At 37.4% G+C, this 24,823-nt stretch overlaps 1 protein-coding gene across 4 annotated transcripts in view; it reads left to right on the top strand.

Annotated features, from left to right (window-relative positions):
• ZNF106 (zinc finger protein 106) overlaps positions 1 to 24,823 on the top strand; it is a 66,765-nt gene that overhangs the window by 3,920 nt on the left and 38,022 nt on the right. For 2 of the 4 annotated variants that reach the window (XM_057721847.1, XM_057721844.1), the window contains exons 2-3: positions 14,488 to 14,573; positions 18,419 to 18,480. The exons of 1 other annotated variant lie outside the window; for it this stretch is intronic. In XM_057721847.1, coding sequence (XP_057577830.1) covers positions 14,520 to 14,573; positions 18,419 to 18,480 — 116 coding nt within the window. In that variant the 5' untranslated portion in view covers positions 14,488 to 14,519. Of the gene's footprint in view, positions 1 to 14,487; positions 14,574 to 18,418; positions 18,481 to 24,823 lie in introns of those variants that run through there. One more of the 4 variants, XM_057721846.1, reaches the window with a different exon arrangement.

Below are 24,823 nucleotides of genomic sequence, written 5' to 3'. Positions count from 1 at the left end.
ATCTGTGGTTGGTTGAATTTGTGTATAGGGAGGGCCGACTACAAATTATATGTGGATTTTTGAGGAGGGTCAGAGCTCCTAACCCCCATGTTGTTCAAGGGTCAACTGTATATGTGTATTATTGCTTAAATTTTTGGAGAGTGCAAAAGGGTTTATAGTGAAAAGTAAATCCCTGACCCCCAGGTCCTCAGTCCTTTTTCCCAGAGGCAATGACTAGTTGTCATTACTAGTCATGAATGTTACTAATTTCATGAGTATCCCACTAGAGTTATTCTGTACATATGCATATGTCATCAGGGTAAATTCTGACATTCATATGTAGAAGTATCTTAGTCGTATAACCTAAAACAATACTACCGTTGAAGGTTATACTCCAGTCTTTATTATGTTTGTATTCCAGACATCTTTGCTGATTTCTGTTCATTCATTCAGCAGATATTGAATATCTATTCTATACCAGATGTTGTGCTGCGTAATGAGAATAAAACAGTGAACAAGACAGGCATTCCTGCTTGCTGTCATGGAGCTTATACCCTATTGGGAGAGGCAGTTATTAAGCAAATAATTATACTAATAATTAAATATAGTGAAGATTTAGTACCTGCTTTGTGCAAAACACTGTGGATTTTCTAATTTATTCCTCATAACAGCCCTCTGACATTGGTACTGATATTGTTTTTAGTTTATAAATGTGGAACGTGAAGTACAGAAAAATTAAATTACCTGCTCCAGATCGCACAGCTAGTGATTGATAGAGCCAGGTTCCAAGCAGTCTGGCTATAGAGATCTTACTTTCTTCCTTTACCCTAATGCAGTGGTTTTCAGTGATGGATTGGGAATCATCCCTCAGGGAGCTTTGGAAATTTGCAGGGGGTGTTTTTGGTTTCAAAGTAATTGAGAGGGTGACACTGAGTTTAGTGGATGGAAATCAGGGATGTTAAGACATCCTGCAGTGTAAGGGACGTCCCTGTATAGTAAAAAGTTATTCCGCATCTTGTGTCACTTTCAAATGTCCCAGAGGATTTTTCACATAGGTGAAAAATCTGTTTATGATTTTCTGAGCCTAGACCCAAATTTGTTTTACATATAAACACACTGTATTATTATTATTATTATTTTGCATAGAGCATAGTTATGTAAATCATGAGATTGTGGTTTCTTTATTTCAGAAAGTTTATCAAGAGTTGGTTACTGTTTTGGATTGTCTTCAGACAGCAAAGTTATTCATGGTATTTTTATCAACAATATAATATACCTATATCCATCTGTATTTGTAATTGTCACATTCATAGTCTTATTTAATATCATGCCAAAGCATTTATATGATGAAATACATATTGCTTTATGATACATTTTCTTTTTTATTATAGCTAGCACATTATTTTACATGTATAAAATGTAAAATTTACATGTGTAAGTTACAGTACCTCTGAATTTCATTTCAGGAAGGATAAGAAGTATTATAAAATATTTACAATAAAAAGAAGGTATAAAAGTATCTTTAAAGAAAAAAATTGTATGGTGACAGTTGGGGAAGATGACTGAGGAGCAGACTGAGGATTCTTTTAATAATCCCTCATATTTATGTATGAATGAAAATTCCCATGATGTTTTAGAAAAAAGAGTTTTGGGTCTGATATGGTTGAGAATTGCTGCTCTACTGTCTGCCTCATAAATAGTAATAGTTGTGATAAGTGATATAAAGAAGGTACTGGGGGCTTCCTACGTGGCACGGTGGTTAAGAATCCGCCTGCCAGTGTAGGAGACACGGGTTCGAGCTCTGCTCCAGGAAGATCCCACATGCTGTGGAGCAACTAAGCCTGTGTGCCACAACTATTGAGCCTGTGCTTTAGAGCCCATGAGCCACAACTATTGAGCCCATGTGCTGCACCTGCTGAAGCCCACGCGCCTAGAGCCCGTGCTCCGCAACAAGAGAAGCCACGGCAATGAGGAGCCCGCGCACCACAGCAAAGAGTAGCCCCACTCACCACAGCTAAAGAAAGCCCATGCACAGCAAAAAAAAAAAAAAAAAAAAAAAAAAGACCCAACACAGCCAATAAAATAAATAAATAAATTTATGAAAAAAAAAAGAAGGTACTGGATTTTAGAAGTGTAATGTATGGTGAGGGAATACCTAGTCTGGGAGATAAGGGAGTGCTTCCTCAGGCAACTGATGTTTGGACTGAGATTTGAAGGATGAGTAGTTAACTAGGTGGAAAGGAGTAAGAGCATTCCAAAGAGAGGGACCAGCATAAGAAAAAGCCTTGTGGGAGGAGCATGTTACATGGGAAAAACTAAAAATACCATTTTGTCTGGTGCACAGAGATCAAGGGGGAAAGTAGCTCAAACCTATATAGTACACATTAGCAAGGATCATATCAGTAGGCCTTGTTAGACTTGTTAAATATTTTGGTTTATGTCTTACAGAATTGGATGCCATTGAAGGACCTTTAAAAGTGAGGAACTGAGACATAAAAATACTGTGTGTGTGTGAGAATGGCATTTTCATTGTATTGTTGAGGGATTCAAAAAGCGCGTGTTTAGATGGAGATGAAATTGAAGTAGACTGGAATGCTGAGCCACCTCATGAAAGACAGCTGCCATACAAGAGTCACTCAAACCCCAGCAGACTTTGTCACTAAGCCTAGGGCCTCTTACTCCATCACAGGATTGAGGAGTATGTCTTCTTTGATCATCCCCACCTGCTTGACCATTGCTTGCAGTCATTCAAACATGGTGAAGGCTTTTAAAAGTGCAGGCATGGGTGGGAGGGAGGGTATATGGGGACATATGTATAAATACAGCTGATCCACTTTGGTGTACCTCAAAAGCTGGTGCAAGAGTGTAAAGCAATTATATTCCAATAAAGAGCTTAAAAAAAAAAAGTGCAAGCATGGGAATCTAGTTCTGGTCATCACTAAGTTCCTCCTGCAGATAACAACTGTTAAATCTGGACAGAAATACATAAAACAACTAAAATCACTGGAGAGTTACCAAAAGCAAGCAAATTCTGGAAAGTAATTGACACTTGGGAAACAGAGCCACATGGAGTGATTTCTCATTTTCATGGCCCCAATTTGTGTCAGATAGGATGGTTAAAATTCTGATGGTAAACTTCCAGTCTTTATGATCTAAAGAACCAAAAGATAAGGCTCAAGGCAACCACAGGTGTTGGAAAGTGAGAATCCTGGAACATAGAGAGAAACATCAAATTCTGTGAATAAACTCTACTCGGATCTTGGCACACTGTTGAGAACTATGCATGTGTGAAGCAGACTCTGAGAAGCCCAGCTCAAGATTAAAGAACTGAAGCAAGATCTCATCTGCTTAAGGAACAGAGTTTGGAGTTTGAGTCAACTAATTTAGATACTTATTAAAACAAGAATAAATAAAAATATCAACACTCTTCAAAGGAATATAAAGGAATCCAGAGACTCCACAAATAACATATATGTTTGTCGTTTAATTTAACAAATATTTACAATAGTCAGGATATATTCCAAAATTGCTCATGTATAGAGGATCGGGAAAACGTAACCTATTCTCAAGTTAGAAGACAATTTACAGAGACTGACCCTAAAGTATCCAAATGTTGGGATTTAAACTTTTATAAAAAGTTTAAGTGTGAACTTCTATAACTTTGTATTAATAAAGGAAAGGAAAATCATGCAAAGGAAGTATGCTCATAAAGAATGAGTATGAGATTAAGAAAAGACCAAATAGAGATTCTAGGACTGAAAAATATCATATTGGAAATAAACTAGATGGGCTAAGCAGCAGAATGGAGATGACTGAGGAAAGAATCCATGAAATTGAAGATCAATAGAAATTCAATATGAGGAACAGAAAAAGTAGGAGGAAAAACGGAGTAGACTCTCAAGGACCTGAGAACAATATCACAAAATCCATCACACGTAGTTGGAATCCCAGAATAGGAGGAGAAAGAATGGGGAAGAAAAGAAAAATACTTGAAAATATAATGACTGAACTTTTCCCAAATTTAGTGAAAAGGCATAGATTGACATATTCAATAAGTTCAGCAAACCCAAGAAAGGTAAAGATAAGAAAACCTCTAGTTTAAAAATGAAGGAAATGGTGATTGGATTTTTCGTAGTCAAACTGCTAAAAGCCAAAAATAAAAGGAAAAATCTAGAAAATGGCCCCAAAACCCCCAACATGTTGTATACAGGGGAGTAATCATGGAGGCCAAAGGGAATAGAGAATATTTAAAATGCTGAAAGAAAAATCTGATAACCCAGAATTCCAGATTCAGTAGAATAGCCTTCAAGAATGAAAACAAAATACAAATATTGTCAGATAAAACCAAGAGAATTTCTTTGTAGCAGATCTGCATTATAAGAAATGCTAAAGAAAGTTCTTCATGCTGAAGGGAAATGAAACCAGATGGAAACTTGAATCTTCGTAAGAGAATGAAGAGCATCAGATATGGTAGATATCTGGAGCTTCCTCCGCAAGAGGGCAGACAGCAGGATCAAGCAGCATCAGCAGTATTTCGTCATGTGGAACTGAAAACCACAGCCACAGAAAGATAGAGAAAATGAAAATGCAGAGGACTTTGTACCAGATGAAGGGACAGGATAAAACCCCAGAAAAACAACAAAATGAAGAGGAGATAGGCACCCTTCCAGAAAAAGAATTCAGAATAATGATAGTGAAGATGATCCAGGACTTTGAAAAAAGCCTGGATGCAAAGATCGAAAAGTTTACCAGAGACCTAGAAGAATTAAAGAGCAAACAAACAGAGATATGCAACACAGTAACGGAAATGAACAATACACTAGAAGGAACCAATAGCAGATTCACTGAGGCAGAAGGGCAAATAAGTGACCTGGAAGACAGAATGGTGATCATCACTGATGTGGAAAAGAATAAAGAAAAAAGAATGAAAAGAACTGAAGACAGCCTAAGAGACCTCTGGGACAGTGTTAAACGCACCAACATTCTCATTATAGGGGTCCCAGAAGGAGAAGAGAGAGAGAAAGGACCTGAGAAAATATTGGAAGAGATTATAGTTGAAAACTTCCCTAACATGGGAAAGGAAATAGCTACCCAAGTCCAGGAAGTGCAGAGAGTCCCAGGCAGGATAAACCCAAGGAGAAACACACCAAGACATAATAGTAGTCAAATTGACACAAATTAAAGACAGAGAAAAGTTATTAAAAGCAACAAGGGAAAAATGACAAATAACATACAAGGGAACTCCCATCAGGTTAAGAGCTGATTTCTCAGCAGAAACTCTGCAAGCCAGAAGGGAGTGGCGTGATATATTTCAAGTGATGAAAGGGAAGAACCTACAACCAAGAATCCTCTACCCAGCAAGGATCTCATTCACATTCGATGGAGAAATCAAAAGCTTTACAGACAAGCAACAGCTAAGAGAATTCAGCACCACCAAAGCAGCCCTACAACAAATACTAAAGGAACTTCTCTAAGCGAGAAACAGAAGAAAAGGACCTACGAAAGCAAAAACAAAACAATTAAGAAAATGGTAATCGGGACATACATATCGATAATTACCTTGAATGTAAATGGCCTAAATGCACCAGCCAAAAGACAACGGCTGGCTGAATGGATACAAAAACAAGACCCATATATATGCTGTCTCCAAGAGACCCACTTCAGACCTAGGGACACATACAGACTGAACGTGAGGGGGTGGAAAAAGATATTCCATGCAAATGGATATCAAAAAGCTGAAGTAGCAATACCCATATCAGATAAAATAGACTTTAAAATAAAAAATGTTATAAGAGACAAGAAAGTACTTTACATAAAGATCAAGGCATCAATCCAAGAAGAGGAGATAACAATTATAATTACATATGCACCCAATATAGGAGCACCTCAATACCTAAGGCAAATGCTAACAACTATGAAAGAGGAAATGCAAGGCAGAAATAGAGACACAGGTGTAGAGAACAAACACATGGACACCAAGTGGGGAAAGCAGGGAGGGTTGGGGGGGAATGAATTGGGAGGTTGGGATACCAAATTGTACACTCTAAATATATGCTGTTTATTGTCTCTTAACTGTTATCTCAATAAAAGTTCTTAAAAAAAAAAAGAAAGAAATGGTAAGTATCTGGATAAATATAAACTATTTTTTTCTTTTAATTAATACTATCTATGACTGTTAAAAAAACATCTTGTGGAGTTCATCATGCTTGTAGGTATAAAAGATATATCATAGATCATGGAATGGGAAGTGGGGGTAAATAAACCTGTATTGTTGTAAGGTTTCTACATATTACATGAAGTGGCATGTTACTAACACTGAGTACAGTATAAAAATGATATGGGTGTATGTTCTATATCCTAGAGCAACCACTGTGGAAAAAAATAATGCAAGGAAGTATTGCTAAAAAGCTAGTACAGGGACTTCCCTGGTGGCGCAGTGGTTGACAATCTGCCTGCCAATGCAGGGGACATGAGTTCAAGTCCTGGTCCAAGAAGATCCCACATGCCATAGAGCAGCTAAGGCTGTGTGCCACAACTACTGAAGCCTGTGTGCCTAGAGCCTGTGCTCCACAACAAGAGAAACCACAGCAATGAGAAGCCTGTGTACCACGACAAAGAATAGCCCCCACTCTCTGCAACTAGAGAAAGCCTGAGTGCAACTGTGAAGACCCAACACAGCCAATAAAAGTAAATAAGTAAATAAATATTTTTAAAAAAGGAAGAACCAAACAGCAAAAGCAAAAAGCTGGTAGAAAAATTGAAGTGAATAATGCAAAAGAAGACAGAAACAGAGGTACAGCCAAGCAAATAAATAGGAGATTAAAAATAATAAAATGGTAGACTTAATCCACCCATATCAATGATTTCATTTACTTTAGTGGAACAAACATTGATTCAGTTTAGTTTGGTTTAGACTGGTTAAAAGTAAATTCCAAAAGATACACCTTTCAAACAGTAAGCATAAGAAGGCTGGAGTGGCTGTATTCATATCAGATAAAGTAGATTTCAAGATAAAGTATATTGCCAGAATTAAGGGGGTTATTTCATAATAATAGAAGGGTCAGTTCATTAGGAAGACAGTCATAAATATGTATGTGCGTAATATCAGAGCTTCAAAATACATCAAGCAAAAATGGATGCAATTAAAGGAAGCAAGAGACAACAACCGCAGTGATTTTAACACTTTCCTGAACAATTGATAGACATCTACACAAGCAAAAAATCAGTATAGATCATCATTTCCACCCAACAGCTGCAGAATACATTTTTTCCCCAAGAGTGCATATAGGCCAGATGCTTGTCTGTAAATCAAGTCTTAATAAATTTAAAAGGGTTGAAATACTACAAAGTATGTTCTTTGACCATAATGGGATTAAAGTAGAAAAGATGTCAAACAAAACCCTGTAAATATTTGGAAGTTCAGTGAAACTTCTAAGTTGATGAGTCAAGGAAGAAATCATAAGAGAAATCAGTAAATATTTTGAACTGGATGATGAAAATGCAACATCTAAATTTGTGGGATAAATGTCATAGCCCAGAGGAACCTAAGGAGACATGATGATTAAATGTAGTATCCTTGTTGAAATTCTGGAAGAGAAAAAGAATGCTAGGTTAAAAAAAAAAAGGAAATAAAGTATGAATTTAATAATATGTCAATATTGATTTATTGTGAAAATTATTATACTAATATGAGATGTAAATAATATAGGAAAAGGGGTGGGTATGTGGATACTCTTCTGTTTTTTGCAAATTTTCTATGAGTCTAAAACTATTATAGTTTATTAAAAAGTGCTAAAAAACTTATAGGACACAGCTAATGCAGTTCTTAGAGGGAAGCTTATAACTTAAACACCTGCTTTAGAAAAACAAGGTTTAAAAATAAGGAATGAGCTAAAGTTCTGCCTTAAGAATCTAGTAGATGAAGAACAAGATATACCTAAAGTAGATAGAAGATAAGAGATAATAAAGACAACAGAAGAAATCAGTGAAATAGAAAATGACAACCAGTAGACAAAATTGCAAAGCTAGAAGTTGATTCACTGAAAAAAATCAACAATATTGATGAACCACTTGAGAGACTGATGATGAAAAACAGTGATAACACAGATTACTAGTAACAGGAATGAAAGGGATCACTACAGATCCTGTAGGATAAAAGGGATATTATGAACAACTTTTTGCCAACAAATTTTGACACTATAAATAGACAGTTTCTTGAAAATGTCAATGTGCTAAAATTGTCGCAAGTTGAAGTAAAATCTGAATAAGCTTATATTAAAGAAATGGAATTAATGGGAAAAAAAAAAGACTCCCACAGTGGTTTCACTGCTGAATTTTATCAAGTATTTAAAGAAGAAATAACATCAGTCTTAAATAAACTTTCAGGAAATAGACAAAAGGGAAACACTCATTTCATGAGGCCAAAACCTGATAAAAATGTTAACAGGTTTAAAAGAAAATTACAGAATAGTGTATCTTATGAACATAGACCCCCCAAATTCTGGGCAGAATATTAACAAATCATAATACATCATGACTAAGTGACCAAAGATTAGATGGATAGGTATCTGATAAAGCAAGTACTATGTAGTAAAATGGTAACCATAGAATCTAGGTGATGGATATATGGATATGCAGTAAACTGGGGATGGGATATTCACTATAAAGTTCTTTTAATATTCCTGTGTTTGAAATTTTCCAAAATACATTATAGGGAGAAAAGTCAAGGGAATATTATGATCAGGTTTGCATTTTAAAGAGATTACTTCTGCTGCAGTTTAAGGAATTAAGAAAGTACAGGATTACCTGAGAGTAGTTTGAGAAGGAGTGCTGAGACCACTTAGGAAGATGTTGTACAGGTATTCTCTTTAGGCTGATAATTTCAGGATGAGTTTGAGCCCCGGGAAGTTTTTCAAGATCTTGGAATACTGTACTTTTGAACAGTAGCTAATTTTGTCTAAGCATATCTTTTACTGTATTGTTGAGATTTGGAATATATCTTTGCCACATGTACGGTGTGCATGTGAGCTTTTGACTTTTGACATTTACAGGGATATGAGATTTTTGCAAATTCCAAAATTTGCAAATACCACTACTTTAATAGCACATAAATTCCTTCTTAAAATCTAATAAAATATATGATGACCCTTTCAGAGGCTTAATGATTTTTTTAAATACAGGACAAAGGCATTTAGAAAGGTGGTAATATAAATTAAAACTGCTAAAGTACATGCTTTACTGTATCACACCAAAACTGTGGTATGGTCACCTATGAACTTAAAAGATTCTATAAAAAGAAGAAATAGTGAAAATGATGGCTATTATAGTCATACTTGTATGAAGTGGATGAAGGGTATTGAATGTACTGTTAGTAATAAGATGCATGGAGAACAACAAAGCTTTTTGAGAATAGAGAGCAGTTAGTAAGGCTTACAGTGATTGTAATTCATGTCACAGAATTTTACATTACTATGGATCTTTGGAGTTGCTTGGAAATATAAATAAATGATATGTTGAACTTTTTAAACTGTTAAATAAATGCAATAAGCTACCCAGTTAAACTTTTAAAACAGTGTTTGTATAAGCTATCTTTGGGCTTATGACTCACTCTGTTATATGATGATGACTTTTGCTGGTATTTTTATTACCTTGTTAGAGTTGGCATTATCCCAGTTTCTTTCTCAGTTATTTTTCCCTCTAGGACATAATGCTTCCAAGTTCTAGAATTGAGTTAAAGTATTGGAACCTGACCGTAGTTCTAATTCCAGGGTAAGGAATCAGATTGTGGTCTGCCCTGTCCATTTCCTTGCCTGGTGATGGGCAATATGAACAGCTTCATTTGTTGCATGCTTGACTTTTGATCCCTTTTCCTGAGTCACTACCTTCCTGTGTTTGTTTTAGCCCTATGCTTACTAATAAAAAATAAAGAGTGGTTGAGATAGATATATATATATAGAATCCTCCTGAGTGTTATGTTAGGGCAGATATATAAAAAGTAGGAATGCTAGTGAGTAAAGTGCTTATGAACTTATGCTCCATCAAAGATACTGGAAGGACGCAGGAAACCACCAATCACTTGCCTTGGGAAAGAAGAGCCCGCCAGAACTTAGACCTAGTCAATAGGACAGCTACCCAGAATAAGCCTTTGAAAGTTGTAATCATAGGTTCATATGCCCCAAAATACTTCTTGATCTCTGTTGTCAGCTTACTAAAACTTCTTCCTTAGCTGGGAGCCTTGAAACTTTCTGGGGAGTCCCACTCAACAAAGTAAGGACTTTTCAAAAGTGCCAGTCATATCTTTGTTCCATAACCTTCTGGACAACCGAGGGGTAGTGACAAAAACTTGCTGTATCACTGAACACTGTCTCTCTGTTGCCCTGTCTTGTTCACCAGAAGTCCAGACATACCTACCATCAAATAGTCTATTCTTACTTATATAGCAGATTGTTTTAACAGTAACATGGGATAATGTGACAATGTTTCAAATAAAGTTGACACTAGTGTTTTCCAGCCTTGAGTTACATAAATGTAATATTTGGAGGGTTATTTTGACATTGATGTTTGAGATGGAGGACAGTGTTATGAGATAGTGGTTTCTTGAAAGGCCATCTTGCTGACCAGTTTAGGTCACTTTTGAGTGACTGCCCTTGTATAAGGATGGGGAGAGATGATGAAGTACAGAATGGAGCGTCTGGAGACTCTAATGCAATAGTTCTACTCTGCCTGCACAACTGTATTTCTTTTTATTAGTAAGCTATGTAGGTGATTTTGATGTATTGCTTGGATTTAGAACTTGTTCATTTATTGGGAGAGGGAGTCAAGGCAGGAAACATTAGTGAGTAAAGCAGTTGGGTGAAGGGAGAATAGATAAAGGTCATGCAGGTTTATCACACTGAAGAGTAAATAATTTAAAAATTGAAATCTGTCAGAACTTGGTGACTGAATATGAGAATCTGAAAGAAAATCAGTAATATGGTTTTGCCTATGGGAATGATAATTGTATTAACAGGATAGTAATTGAGATGTTGAGAAAAGGTACTTACTGTAGGATTTTGTAGAGTTATGACTAAGAAATATCACACATATTTCTCACAGTTATTTGGAGAAAATTTGAAAGATTTCATAATGGGTATATTTAAGTGATATGGGAGAAAATGTAAGGTGGTTAAAGTGAGGACAGCAGTAGTTGAATCATTTATTTATACTTACTTGACTTGTATAATGTAACATCTCAAGCGTTTTGAGATTGCAAAGTTGGATGGTTTCTATTTCCTCGACTTCTAATCCTTGTTAAGACCTTTGAAGAAGGCTGTGAGCTAATTTCAGTATTTCAGAAAGCTTAACGGAAATTATATTTTTACCCAGTTTAAGGATATACAAATTAAATTTCTTTTGTCTTTAGCTGGAATCATATCAACTCAGTGTTTTTAAGTACTAGGTCTTTCTCGTTGATTAAATACTTTGCTAGCAGTTTACACTTTTTGATTTTTTACAAAAGTGAAAATTTTTACAAAAATGAAACGATATATGCAGATTAGAAACATGGAGCTCATGAAAAGAAAAAATAAATAAAAAGAGGGAGTCTTTGGTTAAAAGGTTGATAGAGAGTATTTTTATTATATGACTTTTCTTTATCCATTTACTACGAGTTGATGTCTTTGGCTTTATTAAAGAGAAACACAGTTGGTATTTTAGTGCTTAGTTTTCAATTGAGTAAAAATATAAAAATCCCACAGCAGGGCTTCCCAGGTGGCGCAGTAGTTAAGAATCCGCCTGCCAATGCAGGGGACACGGGTTCGAGCCCTGCTCCAGGAAGATCCCACATGCCGCGGAGCAACTTAGCCCGTGTGCCACAATTATTGAGCCTGCACTTTAGAGCCCGTGAGCCACAACTATTGAGCCCATGTGCTGCACCTACTGAAGCCCATGCACCTAGAGCCCATGCTCCGCAACGAGAAAAGCCACAGCAATGAGGAGCCCACGAACCACAACAAAGAGTAGCCCCCACTCACTGCAACTGAAGAAAGCCCGCGCACAGCAAAAAAAGACCCAACACAGCCAATTAAATTAATTAATTAATTAAAAAAAAAAAGAATCCTACAGCAACTGCTGTTGCTTGTGCCAGAAAGTCTCACTTTTTCATTGACTTTGTTGCTTCCAAGTTTTTTGTTCCTATTTTGCTTTAATGAGTAATAATTTGAAGCAGTATTAAAAATATTTCTGGAAATATCTTTATCACTGATTATGCAACTCAGAACAGTGCTTGCTGAATGAAATAAAATACTGCTTGTAAATAATAATTAAAGTTAATGTTAAGAGGTAAGGGAATTAAAAGAATAATTATGCTTTGACACTTAGCACCAGAGTGATTTGTATTAATTTTGAGATTTAGGATAGATTAGTAATACTGGAAGCATAAATAATCCTATGCCTATCCATAAAGTTATATTTCTTTGTTTTATTAGCTAGTTGACATTCAGCCTTCTCAGATGTTCAGAATTTTACCCTACAGTCTTGTTTTGGTGCTTTGTACTTTGTTATTGAATAGGATTATTTCAGACATTCAACCGTGGTACACAATAGCAAGGAAACTGCTGAGTGACAAGAGAAGTGGAGAACCTTAGGCTTCTTTCTCATTGGTTTTTCCACCATGTTGTCTAGGGGTTATAGATTAAATTAGGGCAGCTTATAATTTCATTACCTCACAATTTTGAAGTCCCATAAAGAAGAAGTCCAGGCTAAGAACCAGATAAATCTGTTAGAGTCTGGTGTTGTGTGTGTAGAGGAAAAGTAATTTTGCCTGGGAATAGAATTAAATTCTCAGATAGGGCGTCCTTGCAGGGATGCAGGAGGAAAGGATAGTACTGCTAGAGGATTGTAGAATAGAGACCCTTCTGGTCTAAATCCAAACCTCAGTATTTATCCAGTTATCTCTGTCTCACATTTAATAACCTAAGATAGTTCTATTTGGAACAATTCAGCAAATAATTATGGAGTGCCTGCAATATGCCAGACACTGTTCTCAGTGCTAGATCTATACTAGTGAACAAAATATACAGAGTCTCTGTTCTTGTGAAACTTAATTTTTAGTTGGGGAAGCAGTAACAAATATATACTATGTTAGGTAGTAAAGGATGCTTATTTCAGATATTTCTTGCTGTTTAACAAGCTATCCTGAAATTTACTGGCTTAAAACAGCTATTTTATTGATTCTTACAATTCTGTGGGTTGAAAAGGGCTTATTTGCGTGGTTCTTTAACGGGTCTCACTTGGGGTCACTCATTGGCAGCTGGACCTGTCAGGTGGTGCTGGTTGTTGTTTGGGTGCTCAGCTGGGGCCTCCGTTTTTTTCTCTTTGGTCTCTCCGTGTGGCTGGGCTCTAAGAGGGAATGTTCCAAGTGTGCAAAGGTAGAAGCTGCAGATTTTTTAAGGCCTGGCCTCAGAAATTGCATTGTCACTTCCAATGCACTTTATGGGTCAAGCAGTTCATAGGGAGGGAAGATGGGCTCCATCTTTTGATGGGCGGTGGTGACAATGTCACATTGCAAAAGAGCACATGAGGTGGGAGACAATGTTGTGACCATCTGTGGAGACAATCTACCATAGTACTATTAAAAAGTGAAACATGAAGCAGGTTATTAGGGGGATGGAGGGAACGGGGGATAGGACGTGCAGTATTCTATCAGGAGGTCAGGGAAGGCCTCCCCGATGAGGCAGCAGGAGAGAGTGCGCCCCGAAAACCATACAGACTTTTTTTTTTGTCTGAAGGATTTATTTAAATATTTTAAATGTCAGCATAACACAGAGGAAAGGCTCTTAGACCAGAAATCAGAGATGTGGGATCTACTCTCTGCTGTGCCTAGGTACGTCTTAAGAAAGACTATCCCAGGCAGAACAGGAAATATAAAAACCCTAAAGTAGGAGAACCCCTGGTGTGATCAAGGAATAGCGAGGAGCAAGGAAGACAGTGTACCTTGAACGGAGCAGTACAGGGCGTGGAGTCAGACTGAGAAAGAGATTTTGTAGCCAGTGGCAGAGAACTTCGGATTTTCTGTGAGTAAGATGGGAATCTATTGCAAGAGTCTGTGCAGAGGAGTTAAATGATCTGACTTAAATTTTAAAAGAATCCTGTTCTGAGAATCCTTGGTTGCTAATTTGAGAATAGACCTGTGAGCGAACAGACAAGAGTGGAAACAGGAGGTCGGGTCAGTAGGCTGGTGCCATGTGAGATGATGGATGTGCCAAGCAGTGAGGGGTGGTTGGATTTTGGATGCACTTCAAAGTGGAACTGGCAGGATTTGCTGATGAGGGTGGATATGGGATGACTCCCAAAGTTTTTGCCCTAGGTACCTGGAAAATTCGAATTTTCCTTTACCAAGATGGGAAGACTGGGGGAGGAGCAGGGTGGAGGTGAGGGAGATGCAGGGTTTGTATTTTGGGCTCTGTTAAGATGAATCTGAGAAGACATCTGGGAAGAAAAAGGTTACTAAATGTTACTTCCTCATTGCAGGTGTGACGTTGAGTGCTTCAGATCTGGTCACTATGGCACGAGAACGAAAATGCATATTGTGCCACATTGTGTACAGCTCAAAAAAGGTAATAATAGAAGAGGGAGAATCTGAGGCTTTTATGACTGATCATTTTTTCGGAGACATATGGAATTTATAGATGGGTAAAAGCTTTTAACAACATCTTATTTATGCTTCTTTCCTAAACCTCAGTCTTATTTCACTGGTTTTTGTCCTCATGACTACCTCATAAAGCCAGTCACTATATTATTAAACCTCTACCTGGAATTTAAGGATACTCAACACTATGATAAAGAGAAATTCAGTTATAGAGAAAATAGATTAAAATTCAGGTTGAGATTATAACATCTTTCTGATTAGCTAGGTAACAACATTGATAGGTAGCCTTTTAGCCCATGCTTGTGAAAAGTGTAGCACAGCAGCAGTGCTACTAACTATATCCTTAGACATCCACAAGGTGGGGATGTTGCGCAAAGAAAAACGTTTTTAAGAACTAAAAGAATTTACCTGTGCTTTATGCAAATTGGATGCAGTTTGTCTCACATTTTGCTTCCCCCCCACCCCCACCCCTTTATTCTTGCTTTCCAAGAGCGCTGCTAGCTTAACTACTGACGATTTTTTCCTCTGTGCTTTTAAGATGTTCTTGATTGTCATTGGGAATTCAGAAAACTGGGAAGAGTAGTATGAGTGAGGTTAGCCAGGGAAGTCTGAGTGAGCCTTGAAAGATGTTTGCAAGTAAAATGGCTTAAAAGAAATGGAGAAGGGGACTTCCTAGGTGGCGCAGTGGTTAAGAATCCGCCTGCCAATGCAGAGGTCACGGGTTCGATCCCAACTCCAGGAAGATCCCACATGCCGCGGAGCAACTAAGCCCGTGTGCCAAAAAAAAAATAAATAAATAAAAATAAAATTTAAAAAAAAAAATGGAGAAGAGATACTTAAGGTGGAAGAAAAATACATACAAAGGTACAGGTGTAGAATGGAGTATAACAGTTCTAGGAGTCGCCACATTTAATTTGTAATTTAAGTGAAGATAGGTGATAAACAGTGTTGAATGCCAAACTGAGGGCTTTGATTGGGATCCATCTAGTAGGCCGGGGTGAAGAATTTTTTTTTCCTATTCAGGATTTCTGTCAGTGATGGAAAAATCACCTTAGATCTTAAAATCATGTTTAGTAATATACTTGCTGCCTTTTACAAAAGTAAAAGAACTGCTCTTCTAACTTTAAAAATTTAGACCAGGGTTTACTCAGATTTTCATTAAATAAAAATTCCTTATGGCTACTTTCAGATTAGAGAGAGATGGAAAATTGAGAAGGTATGAGTTGGCTACTCAGAGCTGTGTTGTCAGACTTTCGTGGAGTAGCAGTCCTATCTTGTTATATCTCATGATTTTGATATTTTAAGTCTTTCTGGCATTTTATTCTTGATTAAAACATGTTTCATCTCTTCATACTTTTCCATGGATCTTAACAAAGTTAAATAAGAGCTGGGGCCATTTACTTCTGCCTTAGGGAAAGCCAACTTATAGGTTTTTAAGCAAGGGAATGGCATGATTTAAGTGTTAAGATTTGGTGTAAGAAATTAAATGAATGGGTTAACTGAAAGGGATAAACTCAAGATACTTGCTTTTAATAGACTATGAACAACTTATATTGATGTGCTTTCCTCTAGTTTCCCAAACTAGTATTACCATGGTTTCTCCAAGTACACTGTGAAGGAGAAAAGAATCTAGGGTGCTGTATATTACATCCCTGAGTATCCTGATGCTTATTAACTTATGAAAATCTGAGAAGCCCTGGAATTAAAAAATATTAAAAAAAATTTTTTGTGTTGGTGTTTTCCAAATTTGTTCAACCCCAGATCCTTTTCTCTCCCTTTTTTCCCCCTCCTTTCAAAAACATAATGCTACTGTAAGGAACTAAATTGAAGCTTGGTAATAACTCTGCAGGTATGCATTTGGAGCTATGCCTGTGGATCTTTCTCAGTTATTTTGAAAACTCGGTTGTCTCATTATTTGCAGTCATGCTTTAGAGCAGGATGGGAGAGGATTTCACATGTAAATTTAGAAACTGATTATTGAAGTATTTTAGACAATCAGAAGTCACATTAAGGGAATTCCCTGGTGGTCTGGTGGTTAGGACTCTCCCCTTCTTCTGCAGGGGGCATGGGTTCAATCCCTGGTCAGGAAACTAAGATCCTGCAAACCATGTGGGGAAAAAAAAAGTCACATTAAAACTAGGTTTGAATGATAACATTTTTTATAACTGAAATAGAATATAGAATTGGTCTTTACATCAGAGGGAATAACCTATTTCAGTGAATGCTCTTTTGGTTAGGAATGGTTTCATTTCAAGGAACAGACTCACTTAAATTTAGCTCAAGAAAAAGAGATTTGGCATATGTTAAATCCAATCCAAGGAAAAGCTGAACAACAGTAAGCGTAGGGATTTGAGCAGATGTTGTATATTGTTCATGGATTTTTTCATTCTATGTCCTGTCACTAACTCAACTTGGTTTTCAGCTCTGTAAGTGTTCATTATGGTTAATGGACAATCAGTTGTAGCTAGAAGCGGTCATGTGTAAAACTATCCCCTCCGGATGAAGCATTTGTAGAGATAGGAAGGAAGTGATGGTCATCTTCAGTAAAATTGCCACTTAAAGGAAGTGTTTTGAATCACAAACGGTATATCACACTGTGTGTAGATAACTTAAAGAATAGGTTGTTGTACTCTTTTTGACAAATGAATTGTATATAATTAAAAAAAAAATCTCAATGCACTGTGACATGGTATTTGAAATGTTGGCTTTGGTGTCAGATCTGCCAGAGTTTGAGTCCTACTTTCACCACTTGATAATCTGTGACCCTGAGAGGGCAAGACCGAATGTTTTCACACTTATCCCTTCATGCCTAGCTCTGTACTTGGCACCTAATAAGCATTTGATAAATATCTGGTGAATAAACAACTTAGCTTCTTTGCATCCCTGTGTCCTTATGATGTTAATAATCCTCCCTTAGCAGTGTTTTGTGGTCAAATGAGAAAATGTTTGAGGCACTTAGCCCAGGGCACAGTTAATAGTAATACTCAACTGTAGTAACCCTTTTATTATATTTGTAAATAGCCATTCTCTAAACATGGCATACTGGCTATATATACTTTGTGTCACAAAGAGACAGACATTTACAACTTTGAGTTTTTTGAGGTGTGTGTGCCCATATGTCACTCTTGCACTTTTAAGTGGAAGCTCTTTGCACAGATTTTATTTCCTTCCCACCAAGGGAGGGATCGAGGGCGGGGGAAAATCTAGTACACTTTCAAACTTTTCACACAAATATTTGAAACCAAACAAATCGATTGGTGTGGGGGAGGAAGTGGGCAGTAAAGGTGAAGCCGTGATTGAACTGATTCTGTTGTATCTGTAACTTCTGTCTAGAATTGATGTATCCATTTGTTCATTAACTGTATGTCAGGCTCTGGCCAAGACATGGATAAAGAGTTGTAGCTTACTATTGAGAAACTCTTAGTTGAGTGGGGAAAGAGAGTATGGAGAAAAGTAGCCAAGTAGTTGAGAAGTTATGTGATTTCAGGCAGTTTTTTTTTTTTTTTTTTTAATAAAGTTAATTCCTTATATTGGGGTAGAATTTAACCTGCTTGTTTATTATTTAGTCTTTTGCCTCCTAAATACAATATACGTTCTAACCTTTTTGGAAAGCCACTTAAATAATATGTTAAAAAAACAAGCTAAAGAGTTACTTAATAAGGAGCTGATTTCAATATTGTATTGAGAATAGGAACCACAAACATGACTTTGACTCAAGGAGCTTGATCCCCAGTTGTTGATTGCATAGGACAGAGGAATTTTTTCCCCCAAAGCAATCCCCCTTAGTTTAACCTGCTTTCTTTAATTTTGAAGGAGATGGACGAACACATGCGGAGCATGTTGCATCACAGGGAACTTGAGAACCTGAAGGGCAGGTATGGGACGGCTGTCTTCCGTAACGTGTGGATGTGGGGGGATCTGAGGGCTGATGGTGCTTGTCAGCTTATTTTATAGTAATCCTTCATAAGTGAATGTTGTCTATGGCATAGAACTATCTTCTGGAATTAATAACAAGTACAATAGTTTGTTTTGGGTTTTTTTTGCATTCAAAAGGGATAAATCTTTGTGCACCTCAAGTGTATAGAATTAACAGCAGCTCTAGCAAATAGATTACAGCAAAGGTAGATGGGGATGAGCTAGTTCTCTCATTAGTAAGCTTTCTCATTCCTACACACCAGCCTTGCAACTAGGACATTTCATATTGTTGTTTCAGCAGTGTTCAAATTATTGCATGCCATAAACCTTTACTGTTGGCTGGAATAGTCTGAGAAGTCCAAAGTCTGCTAAATAGCACTGCATCTCATTAGTGTAAATACAATTGATGTATAAACCTTGAGTATTTAAGAATGCTATTTTGTGAATTAAAGCTCGGGATGTTTAAGGAAAGAAAATCTAACATAAGTACCTTTAAGACATTACATGTAGCATGTGTGTATACTCCATGTCTTTTTTTCCAACTAAGTTCCCTTTTTTGATGTTTTGAACGTGTGTGAATTTGAAGTTTGGAGACAGTATGGAACAGAGAAACTTTGGGAAACAGAAATATGAATTATACCTTAGTCCATGAATAATGGTTACAGTAAGTCCCCTACATGTGAACCTTCAAGTTTCGAACTTTCACAGATGGGAACGTGTATTCCCATGTCCAGTCGCATAAGTTAGGTCACGTGTCTGGCGTACATTGTCACGTGCGTGCATCCTCTACAAGTGGTTGTGCTTTTGTGTGCTTTACTGTACAGTACTGTATAGAGTACAGTAGTACAATATTTTTATTTCAAGCTCAGAATGTCTGGGAGCAAGCTTAAAAGCAACAGTGATGCAGCTGGTACTGCTAAGAAGCGCCAAGCGATAATGATGGAAACAGTGAAAATAATTGAGAGAGTGGAGCGAGGCGAAAAGATGGTAGATGTCGCTCATTCTTATAACATGAATTGTTCAACCATCGGCACAATCCTAAAGAACAAGGACAAAATCATGGAACATATGAAGTCTGTTGGGCCAATGATGTCGACAATATTGGAAAGTGGAAAAGTGATGGAGGAGCTGGAGAAACTTCTCAGTGTGTGGGTGTAGGGTATCAGTGTGAGTCCCACTCAGCTTAATGCTGATTCAAGAGAAAGCAAAAAGCCTTTATGAAGATTTGAAGAAGAAATACGGTGAAGACTCAGAGGGCACATCTTTTAATGCCAGCCTTGGCTGGTTTCATTGGTTCAAGACTAGAGCCAACCTTTACAACATAAAAGTAAGTGGCGAGGCAATGAGTGCAGATACAGTAGCTGCCTGAGAATCTCCTAAAATGCTTATAGAAATTATTGATGAAGACATGTATTTACCCAAGCAGGAAGCAGGTTTTTAATGTGGATGAGAACCAGGACTGTACTAGAAGAGGATGCCAGACTGAAGTTATATTAGTAAGGAGGAAAAGTTGATACCAGGCTGTAAAGTAGCAAAACGTAGGCTAACTCTGTTGTTTGGTGGCAATGCTTCTGGCAATATGAAGCTGAAGCCTCTCTTAGTTTATCATTCAGAGAACCCAGGAGCCCTTAAAAACATAGCCAAGGGCTCTCTTCCTGTTGTGTGAAAGAGTAACCCCAAAGCCTGGGTTACACAGGCCATTTTCCAGGACTGGTTTTTCTACCACTTTATCCCGGAGGTAGAGAAATATTGCTTGGAGAAGGATGTCCCATACAACATTCTTCTGCTGCGTCAAGTGCTCCAGGCCACCTCCATTCATGGACGACTTTCATCCCAATGTCAAAGTAGTGCAACTGCCACAGAATATACATCACTCATCCAGCCTATGGACCAGGGAGTTACAGCGACTTTCAAGAAATATTATTTATGTCACATTTTTCATCAGGCAGTAAAGGCGAGTGACAAATCAGGAGCAACCTTGCCACTATTTTGGAAGGACTGTAACATCTTCAAGGCCATAAAAAACGTTGGCTTTGCTTGGCCTGAGGTTATGGCTGTCACCATGAATGCTGTTTAGAAGAACCTTTGCTTTGTTCACAATTTTCTTGAATTCAGGAAGGTGGATGAGGAGTCCAAAGAGGTCTTCAGCAACTTCGTGACCCTCAGTGAGAAGCTGAAGCTCAATCTGCAAGAAGGTGACTTCACGGAACTCCTTGTTGTGCAACATGAAGAGCTTATTAATGAAGACCTGATGGAATAGAAGGCCCAGAGAAACGATGAAGAGAGACAAGAGGAAGAAGAAGTAACTGAAGAACCCAAGAGATTCATGATGCAGGAAATGGCAAGAGGATTTCCTTTATTTGAGGAGACACTCTTAGTTTTTGAGGCACAGGACTTGAACATAGAAAGGTACATGAAGGTTGCAGCAGCCGTTCAGAATGCAGTCACGTGCTACTGTGTCATCTCTGACAAGAAAAAAGGAGCTACTACCCAGACATCACTGGATCGTTTTTTCAAGAAGGGGAGGATTGAAGCCAGCAAGGAACCTGAACCTGTGCCATCAACATCAAGTGTGAGGGAAATTGCAGCTCGCCCTCCGCCTCCTCTTGCGGACGATCCTTCAGCTCCACCTCCTCCCACCTCCTCTCCCTCCTCCGTCAGTAACGCTTCTTGCCCGTTCACTGATGCCAGCCGCTGGATGCCAGCTGGTGTCCTGGACTCCTGTACTTTCCAAGGTGCTGTACTGTAAGATTAAAAATGTTTCTTTTTTGTATTTTTTATGTATTATTATTTGTGAAAAGTATTATAAACCTATCACAGTACAGTACCATATAGCTGATTGTGTTAGTTGGGTACCTAGGCTAACTTTGTTGGACTTATGAAGAAATTGGACTTAACGAACGTGTTCTCAGAATGGAACTCGTTCGTATGTAGGGGACTTACCATACAAGGTTTGATCAAGATGCCAACCTACGTCATTTGGAATTATTTGTATTTTAAATAATACAGTTTTAGGTTGTGTGGGCAAATTAATATGTTATGAAACTTTCAGCATCTGTTTAGCATATTAATGGAATTTTTCTTTGGTCTCAGTCCTTTACTGTGTGAAGGTTAGGTCTTAGCAGCAGTGTAAAAGAGGCGTTCACGCAGATTTAATGTGGAGAGCCCTTACAATACCTTGAATATATGTGATCTTTTTTTTTTAAATTTTATTTTATCTTATTGGCTGCGTTGGGTCTTCATTGCTGCACACAGGCTTTCTCTAGTTGTGGAGAGTGGGGGCCGCTCTTCGTTGCAGTGCGTGGGCTTCTCATTGCGGTGGCTTCTGTTGTTGTGGAGCATGGTCTCTAGGTGTGCGGGCTTCAGTAGTTGCAGCACATGGCTCAGTAGTTGTGGCTCGTGGGCTTTAGAGCATAGGCTCAGAAGTTGTGGCGCCTGGGCTTAGTTGCTCCGCAGCATGTGGAATCTTCCTGGTCCAGGTCTTGAACCCATGTCCCCTGCATTGGCAGGCAGATTCTTAATCACTGCGCCACCAGGGAAGCCCCTATATATGATCTTTAAGTCATTATCATTGGAACCTATGAAATACAGTCAACCTTTGATTACCTATATGTGGATTATCTTAATTATTTGATCCCATTTCCAACAGACTTCCTTCTGGAATTCATCTTTTTCTGGGCTGCTTAATGAACTGTACTGTATTATAAAATCATACAAAACAAATGAGGTCAGTAAATCTAGTCATAAGGAGAGAAGCCCATTTTGTTCTAAGACTGATGCCTTATTTTATTCAAAGATCACTAATCAGCTAATTAAAACATTAAAAAAACAAATTTTGATAACTTAAGATTCATGTTCATAGTCAGTACAGAATCATAAAAAGTAAAAAATGTAGAGGTCCTTTCACTCCCTCCCCCCTTCCTACTCCCCTCTTAGAGGAAAGTCAGCAGTTTAGTGTGTATCCTATCCAGACCTCTCCTCTGTGTGTTTACATCGATTTCTGTTTATATGTATACTCGTTTTGTTTTGTCATATTAGCATAACTGAACCACATGCCATATATATTTTGTTCTGTAACTTGTTTCTCCTCTCCTCCCGCTCGTCAACTTAACTGTGCTGTGGAGATTTTGTCTGTTTTTAGTTATTTGATGCATAATCAAATAATCAGGGAGTAAGTATCAGAAGCCTCTAAACTGACAATATTGTCAGCATTAACACTCAAACGCATTTTATTTAGAGGAGAACACTTTGGTACTTAATTTACTCATATTTTAGATACAGTGCTGTCAGGTTTGGTATCGTTTCCTGGCCAGTAACAAATTATAAGAGAGAAGGCAAGGAGGTAGCAAGGAAAAACAGCTGGCAAAACTATAAAAAACAACACTATCTTAAAAATGATTTACTGACTTGGAGCATTTATTGTCATGACAAACATCATCACTAGTTTGTACCAAAGGGACAAATAGTTATCAGTCATTATCTTTCTTCTTCCTATCCTCAGTTTGTGATTATTTCCTCTGGATTTCATGTGTAATTACTGGCTTTCTGCTGTTAAATATCACTGTAATTTTTGGTTGTGATATGGTTAATAAATGTAAAGAGCATAGTTTTTAGGTTTTGAATGCAAGGTTGATTGAGAAGTGAGTCACAATTGTAGACATCTGGAGCATTTCCCTATTTTTCCCTAACGTACTTGCTCAGATGTATGGCCTTAAATAGTTTCTACAGATAGATGCTATTAAAAGGACACAAACCTTAATTTATCAACCAGCTGTTGTGGTATAGTTAGAGCAAGCTTAATAAAAAGGAGCTTATGGATAGAATATCTGAAGGCTTTGCCTTTCACACGAGAGGAAATTGTGTGGTAACAGGATGAAGCTAATTTAGGCCCTCTGTAAAATGCTCTGAGGAAAATTATTGCCTTTATTAGTCAGGAAGTAAAGCAGTACCTTTTTCCCAACAATTACTTTATATATTTATACAAAGTAGTATTTTAACTGGTTATTGATAAAGAATTGGAAAATAGTATCATTAAAATATTATTTAATATGCTATTAACTTTAAAGAATACATGGTTTCCCAAACACCCTATTTAGGAGCATGAATGCGTATTGTAACATGCTTGACTCCAGACACAGACACATTTGAATTTTCATCAGACTGTGGTTGACCTATCCTGCTCTTTCCCTATATAAATGTAGATTCTCTCTTTTCTCTTTTTGAAGTTTCTTGTAAAGCCGATCTTAAACAAACAAACACTAGATTTCATTTGTAAGAAAAATGCTAGGTATTTCTGTTTTGATAAATCATTTTTAGTGTTAACTTTTATGTTGCATTTAGTGCTGTACCCTTCTGGGTAGGATCTTGAAGTATTTTTCTATCAAATAACTTTGGAATTATGGTTAATACTCTTTCTTGCAAAGAAAGCAAAAATGTTTTTAAAATCTGTGAGTGTTTGATACATATCCAACATATACTTGTGCTTTGGAAATTGCAAAATTTGTGAGTTTATGATTAGGGATATTTAGTTTTAACAGAGTTACTGTCTACTTTATACTACATTCCTTAATATTTTAAAAAGTCAGTGTGGTCTTTCAATTATGTCTTTTAAAGAGGGATTTTGATGGTTGACATAGGCAAAATTCTCTGCAGGAACTCCCTGGCGGTCCAACGGTTAGGACTCCGTGCTGCCACTGCAGGGGGCACGGGTTCCATCCCTGGTTGGGGAACTAAGATCCTGCATGCCAAGCAGCATGGCCAAAAAAAAAAAAAAAAAAAGAGTTCTCTGCATTTTAGAAGTAAGGATAAAATCAGGGATTTTATTTAAGAATACCTTTAAGAATGATGTCCCTGGTACTGCAATACAGTATACAGTTTAGCATTCTATAAATTTTTAGGCAGAAAAGTGGACTAAAAATATTTTCCACAGTTGTAGGGAGTCTAAAGCCCAAAAGATTTTCTAACCAGAAAATTCAGTTGATTTGAGTTGTTATTATAGTGTAAATTATGTTTTCTAAGTTTGTTACAGTCTTCAGATTCTTCTGATACTGCCCATTGGGGGTAGATTTCTATATATACATCTTAAACTTCATTTGGTGTTGCTGTGAGAAAAGGCTTGCTTTCCGTTACAAGCTAATGTTCACTTTGAATGAACTACCTTAATTTTAATTGCTTGAGACAAGAGTGTGAATATCCCTGGTAAACTGGAGAAAGTTGAGGATTATTTTTCTTTAAGTATATAATTGTAGTAAGTACAGTGTAAGACTGTCAGTGAAAATAATGTATTTAAGTTCCTGGAGGATT

Source organism: Hippopotamus amphibius, chromosome 2 (assembly GCF_030028045.1).
Source record: "Hippopotamus amphibius kiboko isolate mHipAmp2 chromosome 2, mHipAmp2.hap2, whole genome shotgun sequence".
In the NCBI taxonomy this organism is placed as follows: Eukaryota; Metazoa; Chordata; class Mammalia; order Artiodactyla; family Hippopotamidae; genus Hippopotamus; species Hippopotamus amphibius.
Note: the sequence above shows the minus strand (reverse complement) of the source record. Positions and strands in the feature narration are given on the sequence as shown.